Source organism: Hakea prostrata, chromosome 9 (assembly GCF_041222555.1).
Source record: "Hakea prostrata isolate BN-2017 chromosome 9, UWA_Hpros_2, whole genome shotgun sequence".
Lineage (NCBI taxonomy): Eukaryota > Viridiplantae > Streptophyta > Magnoliopsida > Proteales > Proteaceae > Hakea > Hakea prostrata.
Genome location: NC_142608.1, coordinates 43,565,152 through 43,590,322, shown reverse-complemented (window position 1 = coordinate 43,590,322; position 25,171 = coordinate 43,565,152). Strand labels below are relative to the sequence as shown.

At 40.7% G+C, this 25,171-nt stretch overlaps 1 protein-coding gene across 1 annotated transcript; it reads left to right on the top strand.

Moving 5' to 3' along the window:
* The first annotated feature begins 12,336 nt into the window (after window positions 1–12,336).
* On the top strand, window positions 12,337–12,741 carry LOC149005277 (uncharacterized). The gene has a single exon (XM_089135832.1). The coding sequence runs from the start codon at window positions 12,337–12,339 to the stop codon at window positions 12,739–12,741; it is 405 nt and encodes a 134-aa protein (XP_088991958.1).
* Window positions 12,742–25,171: the final 12,430 nt, after the last annotated feature.

Below are 25,171 nucleotides of genomic sequence, written 5' to 3'. Positions count from 1 at the left end.
CTAACACGATAAGAATATGAAATAGAAACTATATTTACTAGGTTAGGAATAACAAGTCAAGATTTCCATATCCTAGGTAATTACATCGATAACTATCCTTACCTTGAATCGGAGAAGAGAATGGTCCAAGATCACAAGCAATGGCCCAAATAGTCTTAAAGTCCTAAACAAGCATATATGAAAGGTTAGAGAAGAAATCAGAACAATCGGAGATCAAACGAATCGAAGCGGGCAAAAGTTGCTTGACAAGAACTCTATTGGTCGATACATTTGGTCGATAGTATCGACCAATAGTATCGACCAAATCAATTCCGTGACAGCAAGGCGGGCTTTTCGGATTCTTGCCCGCATTTGGTCTTCCGGGTCTCGGATTGACATGAAACTTGGAGGATAGTCTAAGCACAACATGGGGACACTAATTATCAAGAAAATTTCATAATCCAATGGTCCATTTGGAAATCCCCAAATTGACATATTAAGATTAAGAGTTGTAGATCATGGCATTGGCTATATCTCAATGCACATTAGGGGAAAACATGGGGGATTAGGTAGGGAATCGTTTAGAAGTAACATGGAGCACATATGCAAGGTATAGATTAGGTTAATCATGAGCTTCATCTCAGTTTTGGTAAATAAAGCAAGTTGGTAAGCAATAAGTCATGGAAATGTGTAGTCAATGATCATGAGGTGAATCAATCATAGTCATATCGGTGAAAACATCATTGTATGGGGTTTAGAAGGTTCATGGCAAGGTGTATGCAAGGTTGCAGCACCTTGGCCATGGTCCCAACAGTAAAATAGAGAAAAGATGAGTGAGAAAGTGATTAGGAGAGAGAGTCATACCTTTAAAGTGGAACAAGAAAGTAGGAATAAGTGGTTGGCAATGATTGATGAAGAAGATGCTTCACCACTACCAAGGAGGAGTTCTTGGGAGGCTCTCTCACGTTCCCAGATGTTAAAAACGCGAGAATAGGGCTCCAGTCTCGAGGAATAAATAAATAGAAAAGAATATTCCAAGAATCTTTAAATGCGGGCTCAAGAGACTTGTTGGTCGATACCTTTGGTCGATGGTATCGACCAATAGTATCGACCAAAACAATCTCTGCAGAAATTTTACAAAATAGTTCAGCAACTTTAGGTGCGGACTTGGAGGGCTATACAAGGTCAAATTGCATGGGGTTTTCTCCTACAGTTCACTCAAGAGGTCTAGTTCCAGGGAGTACCTTCGGATTATGCACAAGAGTCCGTTTGCTATTTCAATTGTCTCGCTCTTCATCAGTGCGCAGATTCTAACTTAGCACTGGTAATGTGCTCAAGGAAGGAGCAGCATCATCAATGTCCATAAACTGGAATCCCGACATTACGTCATCAACCAGTAGGGCCCATAAGTCCCTCCTACCACCACTTCGGGTCTTTGGACCTACAAACATAACAATGACCGGGTCGGGTCAAGGTTAGGTAAAAGCTGGATTTTACACTTTGGCTCCGGTAGAAGTAATGGCAAAGACTCTTAGAGAACAAGAATTCGAAGAAAAAACTAATGAGCAAGGCTTGATAGACTGCTTAGATCTACTGGACGAACTCCAAACGATAGTTGTTGCCCGAATTTAGCATTACCATAGAAACGTTGCATCACACTATAATGCCCGAGTGAAGGGCCGACAATACTGTTCGAGAGATTGACAATACTGTTCGAGAGATTTAGCTCTCAAGAATACCCTTGCTTCTAATCCTCATCACCAAATAAAATTGGATCCTTCATGGGTAGGACCATACATGATTGTGAAACCAGTATGATCGGCGGCCTATAAGTTGAAGAATCCAACAACTGATCGAGAGCTAGACCTATCATGGAATGCGAGACATCTCAAAAAATTCTATCCTTAGTTTTTATTATAGTCGAAATTTTGTTGTGTGACTCGAACCAAATTTTCAATGCAATTCAAGTTTTGGAAACCAAACACCTTTTGAACAAGGGGCCATATGAAGGGTATAGCAATGCAGAACAATTAATTCAAAAGGCTTCAGTTTTGACCAATTGAGTCCTTCCAATATTGTAACACTTGGAAAAATTCTCAAGAATTTTCTATAAGAGGCTTTGGCTATGCCCGAATGTGACCTCCTAACACTCAGAAAAATTCTCAGGAATCTTCTAAGTAGAGGGCTTTGGCTATGCCCAAATGAGACCTCGTAACACTTAGAAAATCTCAAGAATTTTCTAAGTAGAGGCTTCGACTATTCCCGAATGGGACCTCCCAACACTTAGAAAATTATTCAAGTATTCTAAGTAGGTTCTATTAAAGGTATATTGAGTATGATATTAAGAACAGAGACAATAGATATGAAAAGAAAGTATTTTCATTATGTTATCAAAGGCTAGAGGGGGCCACCCTTTACCAAAACAAAAAAAAAAAGGAAGAAGAAACAAAGTAGAAAAATACCAAATGCAGTCGATAAAAGTAAAAGAAGAAAAATCATGGAGCTTGTTCGAGATTTTTTGTGATGATAGGGGCTTGCTGGATCGGGGTTGGATCTTCGTTTGGAGCTTGACCTTGGATTGGGGCTTGAAGTTCGGGAGGAATATGTTCTTGAACAACTTCAACCTTGGGAGAGAGGGGAGGAGAATCACTAAGGTAATACTTGATGTTCAGATCAACAATAGGAGGGTCCATCTTCTTTTGCACCCACTCGAAAGGGGTAGTTGGAGAGCCTCGAACACCTCCGGATGGTAGACTTCTTGATGAGGGCTAGTGTCGAATTTGGATCCGCCCTCAAGATTGACTTCCACACTTCATTTTGTCCGTCCCGATACACCATGGTGTTGTAGGGGATTAACAAATCACTGAAGGGCTTGCTGTTCAAATATTTCATAACATAAGCCTTCCTAGCTTCGACCGAAATATGTTCAAGCTCAGAAGGTGCTGCCCAATCTTTGAGTTCTTGTTTTTCTTTCACCAAGCCCTCAATCTTGGCCTCTGACTCCCTCAGTATCCCCTGAAGTTTCTCGACCTCCCGATCAACTGATCCTCCCGAATTCCACCTCCAGGTCCTTGGCGGCCTTCCCTAGCTTGTGATTCCCCTCCTTTAGCCAAGAATGTTCGGCTCCCTTTGCCTTCACCTCCTCTTCTTGACGCCTTGTTTGGACACTAAGGTGACCGATCCGAAGAATAGCTTCCATTTGGTTGTGGAAGCTATCGCAAAGACCCCTGCAAAAAGAAGAAAGAATTAGCGTTGGGGAGAAAAATTTTAGACGCTTCTGAAAATTTTCTACAACAATATGAGTTAAAGTAACTTACTTGACCAAGGAGTTGATGAACTCCTCATTGGTGGCAGCGCCAAGGATATTGCTCTTGGCAGGCATTTGGGCGAAGGTTCCACTCTCCAACGCCCGATTGGTGTCCAATGAAACACGATCAGTCTCCGTTAGCCACCATCGGGGAATGTATACATTCCCCACTTGCTTAGCTTTCTTTGAAGCCACATCATCTTGGAGGTCATGCCTACTCTTCATCAAAACTACCTCATCTTTGGTAGACTCCCCTAAGTCTATTGGAGCCTTCCCCCATTCTGTAGCACTAGGGAGCAACTTTAGAACCCCCTTTAGGGCGTGTGTGGAAGTCTTTGGTGAGGGAGCAGCTGCAGATTCGGGCTCTTTCCTTTTGGCCCTTAGAGCTCTCTCTTCAACAGCTTCTGTGAAATCCCCCATATTTCTACCCCTTTAACCCATGGTTTCAAGATTAAGAACCTAGGGCTCGAGTCAGCAACAACTGTGGGCCATTCAAGTCGAGCTCGAAGGTTTGGAAATGGACCCAATGTTGGTGGATGGACCTTGTGATGACTCGACAACTCTCCTAGAGTTTAAAAGAAGAAAGAAGATTAATAACGATGGTGTTAAAAGGGCAATTTTGGCACATCTATAGACCAGCGATGGAGAGTCCGATTGATGAGATTAAGGATTCAAACGAAGTTTGTCAAAAGACCTTTCCATCAAACCAAAAATCACCGAAATTGGAGTCCATTTGAGGGGTCAACATGGATCGGTTGGGTGGGACCGGTCGACCGCCCCAACCCCCATCCCTTTTCTAGCTTCGGAACAGAATCGAGATTTCGGGTTTTAAAACCCTAATTTATGTTTTAACTCACCCTAAAACGCATTTTCTAATGCTAGAACGGGGCTAAGGCTTGGGGAAGAGGAGAAACCAAGGAGAAGAGTTGTTCCCATCTAATCAAAGGTGCTCTGCAACTCAAATCATTGCGGGAACGTTGAAGAAAGGTGAGAATTCTTAGACCCTTCTCTTTAAACATAGTTTGTGGGGTTTCTCTTCTCTTCTTTTGTGGGATTGCGGTAGTGGAAGCATGTTAGGTTTATTGGCTGCTCTTGAATTCTTGTTTTGAGGTTACTCTTTAGTATGAGAGTTGTTGGTGCAAAACCTTGCAAAAGATTTCGCATTTTGACTCTCTGAGACGCCCACGGGCAATTTAGGAGAGCCAATTTGGGGCTTTTTGATCTAGATTGAATTGGTTCAAATTGAAGGTACCGGTAGGATCCTTTTGCTATCAAAAGACTTTCCCAAAGTTTTGTTTCAATTCGACTTCGAATCGGTGGCGAATTAGTGACCATTCACGAATGAAGTTGAGAACTACCCTTTTTAAACTAGTGGGCAGGACTGTGTTTTCGTGAGAAGATTTTGGGATATCTTTTAAAACCCAAATTGACTCTAATTTGTGATTATTAATCCTCTTGAATAAATAGGTTTATGTATCTTTTAGTCACCAACTTGTGGGAGTGAATTTTGGGACTTTGGAAAAAAGAATCAAAGTGAAAGGTGAGGAATATACTTAACCTTATATTACATGTATAATGATGTTAGTTAATTTTCATTATTGATATCTTGCATTGCTTTAGTATTATCTTGTGGTTATGTATTTTACTATTGAAAGGTAAGAAAATATGTTTGCTTCTAATTTTCAATATTCTTTGAATGGGGATATGAGAATGTATGAAATGGATGAGACTGGATGGATTGAGTTTTTTTTTTTTTTTTTTTAATCTTAAATTATTGATATGAAAGAAAATGGATGATGTTGAGTTAGATTACTCCTTTTATTTTATGTTGCAAACTAGGTTTGTGGGTTCGCCCATTACCCTAGTGAACTTACATGAGTATGCATCTAGACCTAAGTACATGAATGCTAGGTGTCTAGAAGTGTTTGGCTAGGTAACCTCATGAGTACTACTACCCTTCAGGTAGGGGTATTGAAGCCTGTTAACCCATGATGTTAGTGGTTGGGTTTAGAGTGTCAAGCAGTCCCACTATCATCATAGAGCAGTAGGGTTACATATAATAGATAAGGGCTCCTAGGCGCTCAAGACTGATAACCAACCCGTGAGAGGACATAGAGAGCATCGTGTCCATTATATGTGGATGATCGCTAGGTTAAGAGTCAACATAGTTTGAGTTGGTTGGTGCCATAGGATACGATGACTTTATGTGGGAAGGTATCAAACCAAAAGGGCACTAGGCATGAGGGGAGATATTGGATACGAAACCAAGTTGGTTGGTGCCATAGGGGAAGTATCTATACCATTTATAGTACGAGACCGTATGACTTTGCACTAGGCTAGGATTATCCTTGACACACTCCAAATCTCATACCAAATGGTGATGTGAGAGAGTGGTGACCTATACCCCAACCATGGCTTGACAGGACTTTACCCAACAACCGCGGAGAACCCAATAGACGTCTATTGTTGAGGGAGAGTGACTAAGACTGCCCAAAGGAGATTGGTATATAAACTTAATGCGTGTCTACCATAGAGACTTCATGATACAGTTAGGAGCATAATATCACAATCATTCATAGATGATATCATTATCATTAATTATATTATCGATATTCATGTTTTATGTGTTGTGTGGAATCTTGTGAACGAATGCATGATATGATGTTGAGTTGACCTCATTGAGTTCTGTTGAACTCATTCCTATATGTCTGTTTCTATTAGAATATACTGCAGGTTATGAGGACTCTTTCCAAGTGGAGGATTCGTCACCGGCAGACTTTTTCAAGGGAGCAATTGAAGAAGATGTAGACTTGCATGGAGCTTCATGCCAGTGTCAAGACTGTTCTTATAGGGTTGGATTCCATTAGAGAATTAGTCTAGTTTAATTTTTCTGCTGCGAAGAAAAATATCCTCTCTTTTTTTCAAAACTTTGATGTTATAACTTTTGATTTGAAGTAATGGATACTTGTAATCATTATTTCATATTTGATAACTATATATTTGAAACTTTATTTATTATCCGTTTGATTTTACTATATCATATGTTGTATGGAATTGTCGCTGAACCTAGGTTTTGCGGTGTATCACCCCCCACGAGTATTCAGGTATGACTGGATCTAGTTAGGTGGGGTGTGACAGCTTCCAACCCTTTGGAATCCAAGGCTTTAACCGCCTTCGGGTTATATCTGGAAGGCACTGTAAGGAAAAAGAGAAGAAATTCAATAAAGTATAGAGGACAAGGAAAAATACAAAAATGAAAGCTACAAAGGGTTTGGGAGCTCACTGGGGGCTAAACCCCACATCTGGAGGACAACATCGTACTCCACTGCCAAGCCATGGATCTCCTAACATGCCTTGAAAGATTTTATTTTCTTGACAGCGCGTTCGTCGTCAGGAGTCAATGGCAAAGCATGATTTGCTTGTGTGCAAGAATCAAGTCAATTCCAGGCAATTGGGAAGCTAAGCTCAGATGGAAGCGCTCGGCAGAATAAGTACCGATTGCGCCACCCCTTATGATTGTAGGGACAAGTACCCTCGGCTAGGATACCGCCCGACCACCGCAGTTCGGTCTTGGGGCATTTGGAAAGAAAAACCCAACCTGGAGGCTTGGACTTGCTGATATAATAAAAATGAGAAAAAATAGGAAATAAGGGGTATATTTCAAGCTGGAAGCAAAGCCCGGGGAAGCCAACGATGTGATGCCAATTGTTGAGCATTCTTGGGCAAATCTCCCAGTGATTCAAAATTTCTAAGAATAGAGGGGAAAAGAAAGGAAATCTAACACCACTCTTTAAGGTGTCTAGATAGATAGAAAACTCCTCAGGAGGGTTAGAGTTAAACCTCTCGTTTGGGTTGGGTACCCGAAGGAGGAAAGAAAAGGGCATGGACTAGTAATCAAAAGCAATGGCAAGTTCATCATTGTTGAGGTGAGAAACAAAGAAGCTGGGACCTTGAGTTGGTCTCTTAGATGGTCGGGAGCTTCTAGCAACAACCTGTTTGGGGGCTTTTTGCTTTTGGGAAGTTGAAGGAGAAGTAGTTTTTCTGATCACCATCTCATTCCGAGTTTGTTCCTTAGGGTTTGGTTTGGGCAGAAGGAGGCTAACCAACAGTCAGTTATCCTCCCATCTCTATCACCCGACAATTCCATTGAAACAAAAGGGGAAAGTTGGTCACCAGAATCTTCCCTCCCAACGGCATGATCAGCAGATTCATCATTAGATGTTCTTACATTGCCCGTTGAAAAAGAAGAAGGGATTTTCTATGGATTTCTACTAGAAAAGGGAACTAAAACCCAATGAGTGAAGATCCCGAACCCAGAAAAAGAAAAGAAAGAAGAAAACTGAGAAGAATAATGTAGAAAGATTAGAGAAACTTACTTGTTCACTCTGTGATGGAGCAAACTTGGAGCTGAAGAACTGAGAATCACAAGGAAAATACTAGAAGCTTGAGTGCAAATTCACGAAATGAACAAGTAAAGTTTGAAACATTAGATGGAATGGTTTAAATAGGCTCACCAATAAGAATGTGTACGGACAATATTGACTTAAATCAATGGATGAGGACGAACAACGATTCTACTGATAACAATCAACAAATGAGATTAAGGGGTGAAAATCGGTGGTTCACAATCGTTGGCAGCTCGAACATCAAAGTAATGATGGCTACAACTGCCAGGAACTACCTGGCTTAATTGGCACAGGTTACGAAAAGCACGTGTAGCTCGAGAGATGTATCGTGCAGAAAAAAGGAGTAAATGTGACGATTGAGAGAATGAAGAAATGATTGGCTTCCCACCTTCCAAGTTTGGCGATTGTGATCCAAGAGAAGCAAACTAAGCCATCGATTGTTCAATCCCAATCACTTGGCTTGAGGGGCTCATGATAAGGATAAAATTGTAATGAACCAGGTCCAACCACGGTTGGGCTTGAGAAACTAGTCGGTATAGATTAACGGGATGAACCAGTAAGTTACGTGAGGGTGAAGGAACCCTACGTTAAAGAAACAAATGTGTCCCTGAAGGATTCGGGATACACGATCATGATAAATTAGGATATAGTAACCACCTTCAGAGGAAAAGGGTAAAACCCTATGATTGGGCGGTCACAAGAAAAGATGGTGGATTGATCCAACGGTCGAAGATGAAAGGTAAATCCTATATAAACTAAAGGATCGCATGTAACCAAGGTATCTTAATCATTTCCCTCCATTATCGCAATTCAATTAAGCTCTGCAACTAGTCAGTTTTCTGTGGTCTTCCAACTGCTAACTTAACCTTCAGAGGTGGCTACCCGACCGTGCGGTCGGCCCATGTTTGACGTCTGTTTTGAAGGAATCTAGAGGCTAAACTGTTTTTGGAGTCATCATCGGGGAAGTAAGATAACTTTTACATTCACATCAAAAAGTGAAAAAGTAAAGACTAAAGAGAAGAGAGAGCCAAACTAGTCTTACTGGTTAACACATCATACGGTTTACCAAAAAAAGAAAAGGTTAACACATCATATGAGTTTGACTCGATCAACAAAGTTTTCTTTTTTCGTTCTTCAATTCCTTATCCAGGCTCACTGTTCTCCTCCTTCCAGCTTCAACCTTTCCTTTTCAGAAATTTATTATTAGCATTTCTTCACACTCCATAGGTTCTTCTCTTCGTGTTGATTCGATCTTGCTAGCTTTCCTCTTATTTATTATTATAAGTCTTCACTCCTTATTGACTGCAAAGCTGTCTTCCCTTGGGATTTTGGATGATTTACCACAATTCTTCACACAGAAAACCGCATTCCCATCTTTCTTCCCTCTGAGATTTCTAAATGAGGAGAAGAAGATAAGAAAACCTTTAGAAGCAACTATGAGATGTCAATATGGCTGAAAACGGAGATGAAAGACTCATTGTCGTAGATCGCCACATTACCAAATCTTTAGGGCATAACTAGGCAATTGTCGATAACATCCTTCAAATGTTCTCCAACTTCGAAGGCCATTTCTCCCGAGAGATTTCCCAACAACCTTCAAAGCGATGATCCTCGAAGCTATACTGGTTTAGAGAGACCAATTAGTTTGAGAGAAGCTTTTTACCATTTTTGCCAAATTTTTGGTATGTGAATTCTGGCGGGGAAAAGCTGGCGATGGGGGCGGTTGTCTCCAACAAGGGGAGGGGGTTCAGTGGTTTCCGGCAGTGGTGGGAGGTTTTGGCGAGCAATAGGAAATACTTTCACCCTCCTCCTAAGGGTATTTGGGTAATTTATTGCTTGTAGGGCATTTGGATGATTTGAATTTTAAATTTTAAATAACTTAAATAAGAGAAAAGGCATTTAGGTAATTTTATCTATAATTTAACAGCGAAACTTAACTATGGGTAATTTGTAATATTTCAAATAGGTATCAAGTAATTTACAATATAATAGTGGGTGGTCACTAGTTTCACCCCAATAATATTGATGCGTCCAGAAATTGTTAAGCCTCCAGAACTCTTGATAATGGCCTGCAAAACAAGGTTAGACATGGCCCGATCGTTGGGGTCGGGAGGTCACCTCCGAAGCTTAAGTTAGTTACTGAACTGATCACAAAAGGCTCTGGCTAAGTGCAAAGCATAAACTAGAATGATAATAGTTGGTAAACAATTTAGATACCTCTAAAGTGAGTTGATCACTTGTTTATATAGACCTTACCTCCAATTCTCGACCGTTGAGTGAAGTCTCGATCTCTTTCGGTGGCCGTCCGATCATAGGGTTTCTCCCTAGATATTCAGGGACACAAGTAGTTACAATCTCAACATGATTCCCTCACCGCTCTACTGATAGTTGCCTCCTACAAGTCAGCTTCGTCTACCGCAAAGTTTGGGAGGTCGTACCGGACTAGTAACTGAAGTGCTGCGCACTTATATTTATTAAATTAGGTTTTGGTGGGTCCCGGTTATGGTCTAACCAGGACGAAGACTGTGAACCCGGTCCAATGGGTTTGGCGCAATTTTCCTCATGTCATAGACCGAGAGTTCGAGCAACGCCGTGGGATGCTTGGTCTGGTTTTGTATTATTCCCGAATATGAGTAAAGAAAAGAAGTCTTTTCGTATTAGGATATCCTCGCATTTAATGCCTCTAACATTTACTTCCAATAAGGTGCCGTCAAACCGTCCCAACGCCTCGCTCCCTATGTATAGTGGGCTACATGGCGATCGGGGAGGCGCGAACATCACGCCCTGTCGTTCGAACCGTCGTATCTCAGACTTATTTCATCATTGCAAATGTTTTCGAACTGTCATTGAATGCAGACCGTCGATGATTTTTCATCTGGGTCGTATATGCATTTTGCTTGATTCAAAGCACAATCCTTCCCGTTGGTCAAATTTAATCTTGTGCCTTCATTTGAATTTTGAATCTATAAAAGGCCTTTCTTGCCTCATTTCTTCTTTTCACTTCTCTGTTCTTCTGCATCAGAAAACATTCTTGCTTTCAAGCTCAACTTGTGCTCCTCCAAGTCTCTGGTTTCAGCCTGTGCGACTCAAGCTTTGATTTTCCAGTTTACTTTTCTTACTTTTGTTGCATCTTTCTGTTTTCTCTTGTGCATTTGTAGTCTATTCTGCCTCTGTTATTCCGTCCATCCCTTTCTGTCAAAAATGGGTAGTGGTAAGACTTCAGAGGAAGGTGATTCCATCGATCGCTTGATAGAGGGCGATTCTGTTGATCGCTTGATAGAGGGTGATGGGTCTGCCGAGTAGGGAACTTTTGCGGCTTCTGTAGAACTCTCTGGTGATCGGGACTATAGGGTGACTGAACACCGGTTGTAATCTACCCCTACTAACCCTAGAGACCCACTAGGCAATGCCCCTATTCTTAAAAAGAATTCTTCAAAGAGGAGAAAAACTCCTAAGAAATCGACGGCTAAGAGTTCTCAACCATAAAAAAGACCTTCCATTAGTCCCTTAGACATTATTTTTGAGGTTTGTCCTGAAGTCCTCAACAACCTTTATTCTGATTATTCAATTCTGCGATCTGTTGTTCTTCGTGTCCCGAACTCAAAAGTAAACTTACTGTGATCTTGATGAAACTGGAAAATCAGAGCTTGAATCGCACAGGCTAAAACTAAAGACTTGGAGGAGCACAAGTTGAGCTTGAAAGCAAGAATGTTTTCTGACACAGAAGATGCGGGTTATGAAACATTAAGTTTCATGGATGCTTACTCAGGGTATAATCAAATCCTGATGAATAAGGAGGATGAAAAATTCAAAGCTTTCATGACTGATTGGGAAAGCTATTTTGACAAAGTCATGCCATTCGGATTGAAAAGTGCGGGAGCTACCTATCAAAGGGCAGTAAATAAGATCTTTAGTGATCTAATCGGAAAAAACATGGAAGTATATGTAGATGATATCCTGGTAAAAAGTCTCCAGCAAGCAGGGCACATTGCAGATCTCAGAGAAGTATTTTCTATTTTAAGAAAGTACTAGATGAAGCTGAATCCAGAAAAGTGAGCTTTCAAAGTGTCTTCGGGAAAGTTCCTAGGGTTCATGGTCTCTCAAAGAGGAATCAAGGCCAACCCTGCTAAGATACAAGCCTTGATCAGCATGGAGCCTCCGAAGACAGTTCGAGATGTACAATGTTTAATGGGATGCATAGTCGCTTTAACCCGATTCATTTCTCAGTCGGGAGAAAAATGTTTACCTTTCTTCAAAGCCCTAAAGGACTTAAGAGGAAGCAAGGAGGCTCGATGGATGGACGAATGTCAGAAGGCGTTCGAGGAATTAAAAAATAGGCTCGGGCAACCACCTTTGCTTTCCAAACCAGAGAAAGGAGAGACTTTACAACTATATCTAGCTACTTCACAATCCGCCATAAGTGCGGTTCTTATTCGGGAAAAAGAAAAGTAGTAGCGGCCTATATATTACATCAGTCATGTACTTCTAGATGCAGAAACGAGGTATTCGGTGATCGAAAAATAGGCTTTGGCACTTATGATGGCAACCAAAAAGGTAAGACCCTATTTCCAGGCTCATCCGATCGAGGTATTAACCAACTTTCCTCTCAAAAAGGTTTTATTTAAACCTGATTTATCTAGAAGGATGGTGGCATGGTCGGTAGAGTTGGGGGAGTTTCAAGTCGATTTCAAGCCCCGGATTGCTATAAAAGTGCAGGCCTTGGCAGATTTCATAGTCGAGTCAACAACCCCAATCGAAGAAGAAAATGAGTCTGCTCTCCCAAGTATGTGGCACATATACGTTGATGGTTCTAGTAACAAATACAGATCGGGAGCGAGCATCCTATTAAAGAGTCCAAGAGGATTTCTTATTCGGTACGCTCTGAGATTTGGATTCGAGGCAAGCAATAACGAAGCAGAGTACGAGGCCTTCATTACAGGACTTCGTCTTGCTAAAGCATTGGCAGTAACAGAAATGGCTATTTACAGCAATTCCCAGCTCATCGTCAACCAAGTCGAGGGAGAGTATGGGATAAAAGAGCCTCAGTAATAGAAATATCAGGAACTAATTCGGACTCTTTGAAAAGAGTTCCGGGAGGTTAAGGTATGTCAAATACCTAGAAAGGAAACCACAGTAGCAGACGAACTCTCTAAATTGGCCAATGCTAAAGAAAAGACTTTAGGCCCATCGGTTTATATTGAGGAGTTGAACTCCTCGAGTGCTCAGGCGAACGAGGTACACTATATAGATAGTAGAAGGTGCTGGATGGATCTGATTATGGAATACATCAGAGATAACAAGCTTCATGATGATTCAAAAGAAGCTAGATCTTTAAGAATTCGGGCAGCCAGATATACCATTCAGAATGGGAGGCTTTACTGGAGGTCCTTTGCAGGACCATTACCAAGATGTATCGGACCGGAAGGAGCCAAAAGTGCCCTGGCGAAGAGAGGTACACGAAGGAATCTGTGGAGCACATATGGGAGGTTGGGCATTGGCACATAAGATACTCAAACACAGTTTATACTGGCCCAAAATACAAGAAGATGCTATGAGATATGTTCGGTCATGCAATCAATGTCAGGTACATTCGAACATGCCCAAGCTACCTACCACAATTTTAACATTGATTCAAAAATTTCCTAAAGCATCAGGGGCAAGGGAATACCTAGTCGTAGCAATTGATTACTTTACCAAATGGGTAGAAGCAGTTCCCTTGGCCTCAAGTACATAAAAGAAGATGGAAAAATTCATACTGGAGTCAATCATCCATCGGTTTGGGATTCCAAAAATACTCGTAACCGATCATGGAACACAGTTTGACAACCCCTAGTTTGAGCTTTTCTGCAATACTTATATGATCGAGCATCGGATGTCATCGGTGGCTTATCCTCAGAGTAACAGCCAAGTAGAAGTCACGAACAGAACGCTGCTCGAAGGAATAAAGAAAAGGCTCGAGACCAACAAGACCTTATGGGTAGAAGAATTGCCGAATGTACTTTGGGTATATCGAACTACCATTCGAACACCAACTGGAGAGACGCCATTCAAATTAACTTACGGCTCAGAAGCATTAGCGCCAGTAAAAATAATGGCAGGAACTCTTCGAGAAAGAGAATTCGAAGAAAAAGCGAATAAGCAAAGTTTGTTAGATAACCTTGAGTTACTAGACGAGGTTTGGGAAAAAGCAACCGTCCAGATTCAACAATACCACATGAATATAGCATCTCACTACAATGCTCAGGTGAAACTGAGTGAGGCCTTTGAAAGTCAATGAAAATTTTGAAGACTTTCTTAGGGGCGAAGGTATATCGGATGTACACCGACTATAACTTTCGAACGCCTAGAAATTTCAAAGAAATTTTCGTAGATCTACGGCTTCGGATCAAACCGAATGCCGCGCCTGTCAGTAAGGACAAATAAGATATGGTTTAGTTTGACCAAGCTAATTTCCCGAAAGAAGAAGAATGTGTTATAATCAGACAATGATTAACACAAAATTTGCTTTTCATTCATTTAAAGGCCAGTAGGGGCCAACCTTTCAACGTTCGGGATATACACAATATTTTAACATCATGGACGAGGAACATTTCCATGAAAAAAGCTGCGTTCGAGCGATGATATAATATCTTGGACGAGGAACATTTCTCTGAAAAGAACAAGAGCTTGACCAACGACTGGGAAGAGTATCCCAAACTCCTCGTCTAGCTTTTCCAATATTCTTCCCTTCTAGCTGTTGAAGAAACTTCATCTTCGGTCGCTTAGGTAAGAAGGAAAAGAAAATCGACGAGGAGTCTTAGATCTTATCTCCTGTAGTCCTTTGGATCGTTGTGGAAGAAAGATTGACACCTTCGGGATTGACATTTGGGGCGTTATCTTCTTCCTCTTCTTCTGAGAGCTCTATTATAATAGGAGTCACAGGAGGTGAATCATAAAGAAAGAGCGATATATCCAGATGGGGATCGGGCAAATCTACCACTTCTTCAGCCTAATCGGGAAGAGGAAGCTGTAGTTTGGTGAAGACTTCGGGATGACAATGTTTATGATGAGGAGCTGTGTCGAAGTTCGGGTCCCTCTTCAGAATTGATTGGAATACCTCATTCTCACCATCTTGATAAGCTTGATTATTGAAAATGTTCATCAGCTTGAAAAAAGGCTTACTATCTAGATATTTGCGGATGCAAGCCTTCCAGAGTTGTTCTACAATTTGCTCAATGGGTATAATGTGATAGCTTATCGTGCTGGTGTCAACGATGTCTGAAAGAGTATTCTAGCGGCGGATCCTTCCTACCTGATCGAAGAGCACAAGGATCTTATCTATGAAGAGATCTGCGATCATTTGCAGCGACCTATCCTGAGATGGGTTGTGGAAAAGAAGAATCCACCACCTGTTGATCCATCCATTGAAGGGTACTTGAGTGACGAGCCTCCGATGACTCTCGAGGGGGAGGGTGCGGCTGAGAACAATGCCAAGCCGAACGCCCAAAATCTGGCCTCTGCAAATCGAACTCCTGAAGCAGTTGCAGACCAAATCTCCGATCCCCTTGCAAATTTATAATGTTTCCGAAGATTCTAATGATGTCCTTTTTTTTTTTTTTGTAAGGGTGGACCCTCCCTTTTTGCATCTTTGATCTCAATGAAAGTTTTCTTCGATCTTGATATTGGTTGTTGTACTCGGTTTATCCTTAGATTTTTAAGATTCTTGTTCTGGCAAACTCGATCAGCTAAAGCCGAAGTCTTTTGAGTTCTCGTTCTTTATTTCTTCATATGGTCCCCCATTCAAAAATTAGAGGCTTTAGCGATCAGGAAACTTGCATCAAGGTAATCCTACTCCTTGATGTAATGTTCGCGCATTTTTGCAGTTGATCCTGATCCCTAGTTTTTGGCCTTCCTTTTAGTGCCACAATCTTCCTTAGGAAGCGCAACCGTCACTTAGCGTTAATTGCTTCAAATGGCGGTTCATTACCTAAGCCAGTCGTCTTCGTAACCGGCGCCATAATCACCTCGTGTATGGATGTAACAAGTTTAAACTCTTGTTTTGAAATTTGAAAAGTTGCTCAATCACCGCCATTCGTCTTTGCAGGCTTTGTGTTTAGAAATTGTTAAGCCTCCAGTCTCTTGATAATGGCCTACAAGGTTAGACATAGCCAGACCGTTGGGGTCGGGAGGCCACCTCCGAAGCTTAAGTCAGTTATTGAACTGATCACAAAAGGCTCTGGCTAAGTGCAAAGCATAAACTAGAATGATAATTGTTGGGAAATGATTCAGATACCTCTAGAGTGAGTTGATCACTTGTTTATATAGACCTTACCTCCAATTCTCGACTGTTGAGTGAAGTCTCGATCTTTATCAGTGGTCGTCCGATCATAGGGTTTCTCCCTAGATATTCCCGGACGCAACTAGTTACATGAAGCTCATATGGTAGTAAGAAAGCATCTATCTCTGCCCCTGCCGGTATCCATACACACTCATGAGGATAGTGTGGTACTCTAAAGATCTCGGCCAATGTGCTAGTAGAAAATCGAATCCGTGTCTCTCGAACTCGACTCTCTAAGATCAACTCGAATGGACCTCGTCTCCGACCCTCCTCGACTGATGTAAGGTTGCTATAGAACAACTTCACTAAATCCGGATAAACTGGAAGATCCTCAGTGAAAAGATGCGTCCAATCCATCGTATCGAATCTCTGACAGATCCGAAATGTGGTAAGCTGTCGTAGCCTGAGTAATCTGCCATACTCAATGCGGCACCGCTCGAAGAAGGCCTCATATAAGTACTCCGCTCGGGGTGTACTGAATAGATCTCTGCGGTTAACTTCGTCTCTCGGCTCCAAAAGTGGAACCTGACCTCTAGCTCTGCCTCTCCTCCCACCCTGTCGTCCGCGAGGAGGCATGATGTCAATATAGCTGTAAAGAAGACAAGAAGAGAATTGACATTAGTAGAATTTCAAAATTTCAGCATGAAGGGTATTTTCGTAATTTTTTGGAAATTTTCGATTTTGGTGAAATTTCAGTTTGAGCATATTAGCATGTGCATGATACTTAGAATAGTAGGTTAGCATGTTTTATTGAGGAAAAACTTATCAATTTGATGATCTAAAGGACAAAATTCAGCAAGCATAGAAAGGGGGAAAATTCTCAAATTAGGTCAAAATGCGATTTTTGAAGTTTGGAATTGGCTTAATCGATTTAGATATGCAAGTTCTTCATATCATTGCAAGAATGTAGGAATTGACTTTTAGGGGAAACTCTTTGTGGTTTGAAAATGAGAGAAGATTTTCAAAAGAAGGTTTTCGGTTGAGAAATCGTTAGCAAGAAACCATGAGATCGATAGCAAGCGTTGTAAAGACATGGCATTGTATTAAGATCACCTAGAACACATTCCTATACATTCCTAGACATGTTTCCTAGCAATCCTAGCAAGTAAATCATGATATTTGAAAGAATGCATCTCAGTTTAGAAGTTGTAAAGCAAGGAAATGAGAGATTTTACCTTAGATGGTGTTGCAAGAATGTTGAAGACTTGTTCTTGATGTTAGATGGCCTAGAATGACTCTTGAAGACTTTAGAGAACCTTGCCCTAGAGCTCTCCCGCGAAGCTTGGTGTTTTGAAGTGAGAATGAAATGAAAAATGTGATTTTTAAGGTGTTTTTCGCGCACTGTTTGCGTGGGTCGACTGCTTGGGTCGGATTGAAGACTCGACCCAGCCACTCGACCCAAGGTGAAAATTTTTGGAAATTTGGGATAATTTTGGGATTTTGAGATATAATTCTTGGGTGACTTTTTAATGATTAAAATGATGATTTTTAGTCTTATTTGGATACGCTAAGACTAAGGTTACGTGGTTATTGATGGTATGTTGGAAATTTTTGATGTTTTTGACTTACTTTGATTTTCCAGAATGGTTGTGCTAAGGAATCGCAATATTGGTTCTAATAGTACTGGAAATGAGGAAGAAGTGCTTCATGGAGATACTCATAATGGTATTACTGGTCAGCACACTAATGTGAATGGTAACAATACGACCGGTATACCTAATGCTCCGGAAGTGAACAGTTTTCGTGATATTGCCAACATCATGGGCAACATCATGCAACAGCAGTTGAATCAGTTCAACCAGATGATGACGGGTTTCATGACTCTTCATACTGAGACTCGTACTGGTGTGAATGGGACTCCTCATACAGCAGTTCCTAATGCGGAAAGGTTAGCTGGAACTCCTCATACTCATCTGATGGAAAGTTTTCTGAAGATGCAAGTGCCTTCTTTCACTGGTGTTACTAAGGACACTTTGTTTCCTAACAAGTGGCTGAGGGAATTAGAGAAAGCATTCCGTCACTTGCGGTGTTACAAGCACGGGAAGATCTTGTTTGCCGAACAAAAGCTTCAGCAAGAAGCAGATGCTTGGTGGACCTCCACTCGTCCTATTTTGGAAACCTTGCATGTTGGTGGAATAACTTGGGAAATTTTCAAGGATGCATTTTGTAAGAACTATTTCCCTGAAGGAGTGACTGATGCAAAGGAAGCTGAGTTCATGGCCCTTACTCAAGGAATTTTGTCTGTTTTGGAATATCAACAGAAGTTTGAGGAATTATTTTACTTTGCCCCCGAATCGTAAGACCCGATCGTGCCAAGGCAAAGAAGTTTTTCAAGGGATTGCGTCCTGCAATCAAGGCTTATTTGACTTGTGATTCCGATTGAGAGCTACGCTCAGGTAGTTCAAGTTTCGAAGAAGATTGAAGAAACTGAAAAAGAAAGTGCACGTGTGCAAAGGACGTGGCAACCAAGGAATAATGGTTTGGTTGACCGTTCGGAAAGAAGATTCATTAGGCCTACACCGTATCCTACTCCTAGTTTTCAGCCTAGAAGTGTGAGCCAAAATGCTAGTATTTCACCACTGGACAGCAATCATAATTCAATGGGGAACAAACAAATTGCGAATGTTCCAAGTGCTAAGTCAGTGAGTGTGAATCCTCGACCTATGGGTCCGAAGCCTCCAGTAGTAGTACCTTCAGTTGGACCACCGGTTTGTTTCTTTTGTAAGCAGCCCGGTCATTTTGCTCGTACTTGTCCCAAGAAGCCTAATCAGCCCTATGTTCTTGTAGCAAAGAGTGTATCTGCCCCTGTGCCTGGAAAAGTGTTTAGTATATCTAGTACTTGAACAAGATGCAAGTCATGAAGTTGTGACAGTACTTTGTTAATCGCTTCTATTCCTGCATTTGTATTGTTTGATATGGCTGCATCTCATTCGTTCATTTCGTCTGCATTCATTAGGAAGACTGACTTGATACCTAAGAATTTGTCTAGTTGTTTAATGATTAGTACTCCTGCTAGATCAGTTGTGAAACTAGATAAAGTGATAGAAGATTGTCCCGTTATGATTTGTGAGAAGAAATTGAAAGCCGATTTAGTGATTCTTGACATGAAAGATTTTGATGTGATTCTTGGAATTGATTGGTTGACAGCCCATAAGGCTGTAATTGTTTGTTCTTCGAGGAAAATTCAATTTCAGATTAGTAGAAATTCAGCCTTTGAATTTCAAGGTGATAAAGGAAGAGTTAGTAAGAAGACTTTGTCCGCTTTGATGCAAGTCTCAGTGCATTAGTGGAAAGTGCTTGCAGCTGAAAGTGAAGTCAAGGAAGTGAAAAAGAAGCTTGAAGAAGTGGAAGTTGTTTGTGATTTCAAGGATGTCTTTCCGGATGATTTATCAGGATTACCTCCGGATAGAGAGTTGGAATTTTCGATTGAATTAATTCCAGGAGCCACTCCGGTATTTAAAGCTCCATATAGAATGGCGCCTACCGAGTTGAAAGAACTACAAGACCAGCTGAATGAACTCTCAGATAAAGGTTATATACAGCCTAGTGTATCACCTTGGGGAGCCCCGGTTTTGTTTGTTAAGAAGAAGGATGGTAGTATGCGTATGTGCATTGATTACCGTGAGTTGAACAAATTGACCATTAAGAATAGGTATCCGCTGCCTCGGATTGATGATCTTTTCGATCAGTTAAGAGGTGCAGCAGTGTTCTCGAAGATTGATTTGAGATCCGGATATCATCAGTTGAAGGTAAAAGCTAGTGACATTTGTAAGACAGCTTTTAGGACAAGATATGGTCATTTTGAGTTTAGAGTTATGCCTTTCGGTTTGACTAATGCTCCTGTTGTGTTTATGGACTTGATGAATCGAGTATTTCATGATGTGTTAGATAAGTTCGTTATTGTTTTTATCGATGACATTTTGACTTACTCAAAGAGCGAAGAAGAGCATCGGAAGCATCTTGGTATTACTTTGCAAAGACTAAGAGATAAGAAGTTGTATGCCAAGTTTAGTAAGTGTGATTTCTGGCTTCCAAGAGTGGTATTTCTTGGTCATGTTGTTTCAGCCGAAGGTATTCATGTCGATCCCGACAAGGTTAAGACAGTTGCCGAGTGGGAAAGACTTAAGACGGTGTCTGAAATAAGAAGTTTCTTAGGTTTGGCTGGTTATTATAGGAGATTTATTGAGAACTTTTCTAAGTTGGCTACTCCTATGACTAAGCTAACTAGGAAAGAAGAGAAGTTTGTTTGGTCTGACGCATGTGAGAAGAATTTTCAAGAATTGAAGGATAGATTGACAAGTGCCCCGGTTTTGACTATACCCGATAATTCCGGTGGTCTGACAGTCTATACTGATGCGTCTAAGATTGGTTTGGGTTGTGTTTTAATGCAACATGGGAAGGTGATAGCTTATGCTTCAAGGCAATTGAAGGTATATGAGCGGAATTATCCCACTCATGATTTGGAACTTGCAGCCGTTGTTTTTGCCCTACAGATTTGGAGACATTACTTGTATGGTGAGAAGATTGCGATTTTCACTGATCATAAGAGCTTAAAGTATTTCTTTACCCAAAAGGAGTTAAATATGAGACAAAGAAGATGGTTGGAATTAGTCTCTGATTATGATTGTGATATCCAGTATCATCCTGGTAAAGCAAATGTCGTTGCGGACGCTCTTAGTAGGAAAAGTAGCAAGAAGGATTTAGATTTGAATGCTATGAGCAAGTCGTTGTTGAAGTCAATCTCAGATTTTGAATTGGAAGTTGTTTCGCAAAGTTCAGATGTTATGCTTTCAGCCATGACAGTAAGATCCACCCTTAGGGATCGAATTGTTGCCTTGCAAGATTCAGATCCGGAATTGAAAGAGAAGATAGAGAAGATTTCTTTAAATTCTGATTTGGACCCTGATTTTAGTATATCTATGGATGGTGCGTTATTGTTTAGAGGAAGACTTTGTGTGCCTGCAGTTGAAGAAGTTAAAAAGGAAATTTTGAAGGAAGCACACCAGTCAATCTTTACCGTACATCTCGGAGGTACAAAAATGTATAAGGATTTGAAAGAACATTTTTGGTGGATTGGATTGAAGTCTGATGTGGAAGATTTTGTAGCTAAGTGTGAGACTTGTCAACGTGTTAAAGCTGTTCGACAACCTCCGTCTGGATTATTGCAGCCCTTACCCTTGCCTGGTTGGAAATGGGAAAACATTACTATGGACTTTGTGACTAGTTTGCCCCGAACAAGTAAAGGTAATGACACTGTGTGGGTAATTGTTGATAGATTGACCAAATCAACCCATTTTATTCCTATGAAGATCACTCACACTATGGATAAGTTAGCTAGGCTTTATGTGGACAATGTTGTTCGTCTGCATGGAGTGCCTGTGAGTATTGTGTCTGATCGTGACCCTAGATTTACTTCAAGATTTTGGAATATTTTGCAGAAAGCTTTGGGAACCCAGTTGAATTTGAGTATCACTTGCTCACCACCCTCGGTCCGATGGACGATGACGCGAGTGACAATTCAGATTTTGGAAGATATGCTTAGATATTGTGTTGTTGACATGAGTGGTAATTGGGATGAACATTTAGCTTTGGTTGAGTTTGCCTATAACAATAGTTATCAGTCTACAATAGGCATGGCTCCTTTTAAAGCTTTATATGGAAACACTTGTAGAACACCTCCAGTCTTGGACCGAAACTAGAGAAAGGAAAGTGTTAGGACTAGAAATGATTGAAGCTACCAGTGCGATGGTAGATATGATAAGAGAAAGGATTAAGACTGCTCACTCAAGACAAAAATCTTATGCTGATAGAAGAAGGTCGATTTGGAATTTCAAGTTGGTGAGAACGTTTTTCTAAAGGTATCGCCTATGAAGGGTGTAATGAGGTTTAATGTGAAAGGAAAGCTTTGTCCTCGTTATATTGGACCTTATGAGATTCTTGAAAGAATTGGATCAGTTGCTTATCGTTTGGCTTTACCTCCGTCACTCGCTGAGACTCATAATGTATTTCATGTTTCAATGCTTCGGAAGTATGTTGAGAACCCAGATCACATACTACAACAAGAACTTGAAGGACTTTGTGCTGATTTATCTTATAAGGAAGAACCGGTTAAAATCTTGGATAAAAAGGACAAGCAGTTAAGGAATCGAACTATCCCTTTGGTGAAGATTCAGTGGAAGAACCATACCCCAGAAGAAGCGTCTTGGGAAAAGGAAGAAGATATGAAGGAGAAGTTTCCTCATCTTTTTGGAAGTTCAGGTATACTTTCAATTTCGAGGACGAAATTTCTTTTAAGGAGGGGGGAATGTGAAACCCGGCCCTAACCTTAACCCGGATACTCTTTGATTGTAGGTTCGAAGACCCGAAGTAGAAGTAAAAGTCAACTATGGGCCATATTGGTAGATGATATAGTGTTCGACTCCGAACCTATGGAGATTGAAGATGATGCCCCATACTTGAAGTCAGTGTTGGATATAGAGAAGAGACTGCACCTTGATGAAGAGAAGATCAGTTGATGACCTTAGAGCTTGGTGGGATATGATTTAAAGCCATTTTTCCATGCTAGGTATGTTATAGAATATGTGTTTAAAGTTTCGTTTGATTCCGAGTAGTGGAAGACCCTCAAATCCCTATTTTTGGCTTTGCTGCCAGCCTGGGTCGAGTGCTTGGGTCGAGTGCTCAATGCTACCTAGCCAATCGACCCAGAGTTGCTGAACTCGAACAAAATCTTCTGTTTTGAGAATCTTGCTATATATACCCCATGACTTTGTGATTTTAGTATTCCTAGCCTCCATAACACCTAGAGAACGAAGGGAAACCATCTCCAAGCCTCCAAGAGTGAAGAAGAAGACCTAATCTTGCAATCTTACAAATTCTTTCTCTTGTTCTTCAATTAAAGGTTAGTAATCTATCTTTCATGTTAATGATTTATTCTTTCTATGATCACTCTCATCTCTGAACTGAGATTATGATGAAGATGCTGCAACCTTGTAGTCATATCTTTACAATCTCTTTTCATTCTCTTGTACTATGATCATCTCATTCATTCTTAACATGATTCTTATGATTTCTTCTTAAACTATGATAATATTTCATATTTTGATTCATTCTAGCATTATAGATGCTTCTCTATGATTATTCATACCTCTGATCTACTGTGTTCTTATACTAGAATGAGATCTAATCATCTCTAGTTTATCTCTTTCATTCATAGCATGTTTCCAATGAAAACTATGATTTTTACCAAAATAGAAACTATGGTTCTAAATTAGGAAGTAATGTTTTAATGGTGGTTTGATGTCTAAATTATGCTTTCTAGGCTTAGACTATTGTGTTAGACAATCCCTCCAAGTTTCGTCGCATTCCGGTTTGTGTAGCATAGGTTTCAGATCAAGATTCCCTTTTTACTTTTGGATTTGCTCTTGGGCAGACGGCCTGGGTCGACTGGCCAATGCTACCCAGCCAATCAACCCAAAGCAATGAACTGTTTTCTTCGTCCGATTTGATTCAAATCATGCTTATTCTTTTAGGACTACTTCCTAATGATTGTGTGATGCTATTTTAGGGATTATTTGCTAACTTTGGATTCATCCTCTTGTTCGTTCGGAATATTCTCGGATCTATTTAAGGTAAGGAAAGTTGTTACCATATTAACATAGATTTGCATAGATTTAGTTTCTAAATTGGGAACTACATAGATTTGCTACTGTTATGTTAGTTTCTATTATGATATGAATGCGGCAAGTACATTAGGATCTTATTTCTTTATTTACTTTATGTACTTGATTATGTATGAATACTTACTCATGTATGTTTCCTTATTTATTGAATCTTGTTTTATTATACTCTTTCATATGATGTGATATTTGTCGTGGATGATATGATTGAATTATGATTGTGATTGCTTAGGTATGATTTGGGATTGGGGAATGTCCTTTTGACATTTCTGTCATTGGACCTCATTGGGAGTAGTATGGGATGTTTCCAATGTTGCCCTTTGACGCTTTCCCGGATTATTGGTTTTCATACCTAGGACTTGTCTAGCAGTGTTTGGCTAGGTTATACCCCTGTTATATCAGACCCGAATAGGAAGGGTATTGAGACCGAACAACCCGTGGTAGCAATGGGGATTCATGGGTGCCCAAGACCGGTGAGTTATATCCGTGAGGGGACATGAATTACATTGTGGGGACCATTTGTGGGTAGAGTTGCATATGGATAGACTTGGGCTCATGGGCGTTCAAGACCGGTAACCAACCCGTGAGAGGACATGAGAGTTTCCCGTTTACTATATGTGGATGACCTATAGGGTTGATGAGTCCGTATTTGAGAGAGTCGGATACGCTGACTCTAGTGTGAAGGATACCGGAAAGGATCCCGAGAGGGGAGGAATGGACGTATCTGGATCTAAGTTGATATGACTAAGTAGAAGACTTGCATTGGGCTAGGCTTTACCTTGACATGCGCCAATACTTAGACCAAACGGTGATGTGAGAGAGAGGTGACTTAACCCCTAACCATGGATTGTCCAAGATGGATGAAGGACCCACTACCAACCGGCGTTGTGTGATGAGACCTACCCAAAGAAGTATGGTGCTATGACTTAAAGCATGTCTGTCTATAGAGACCAGCATACATAGAGTTAGACTCATACATGCATTGTTGCCTCATATCATATCATCTTATGCTTTGTTGTGATACTATGTTATTTATGCTATTATGGAATAACTTGCCTTGCTAAGTTTCTTTGAAACTCATTCCTTTTTGTACAATATCTTTTGTTAGACTATTCTACAGGATTTGATGGCTATGAAGCACAATATGAGGAAGCGCAAGATGAAGAAGCGTACCATACGCAAAGTGTCAAGCGACTACGAAGATTACTTGTGAGGATCCCTCGAGTGGTCTCTCTGGTTACCAGGATTAGCCCTACTGTGGAGTGGGAGCGTTTGAGCATCATCGATGAAGTCTATGTCTATGAGGACATCCTTTATAAAGTAGAAAAGACTCTAGTTTAGATTATATCTTTCTTTCTAGTCTTTAGAATCGGTTGTAATCCCATTTGATTTTCGAACTACATTCCGCTATACTCGTGGAGTGAGATTCCGCCTCACTCTACTTTTGATTTACATATCTATTGGTATCTTTTCCGCACTCTGATGA

Excerpts from the sequence above, each read along its gene's own strand:
- LOC149005277 (XM_089135832.1), top strand. The coding sequence starts at position 12,337 with ATGGTGGCATGGTCGGTAGAGTTGGGGGAGTTTCAAGTCGATTTCAAG.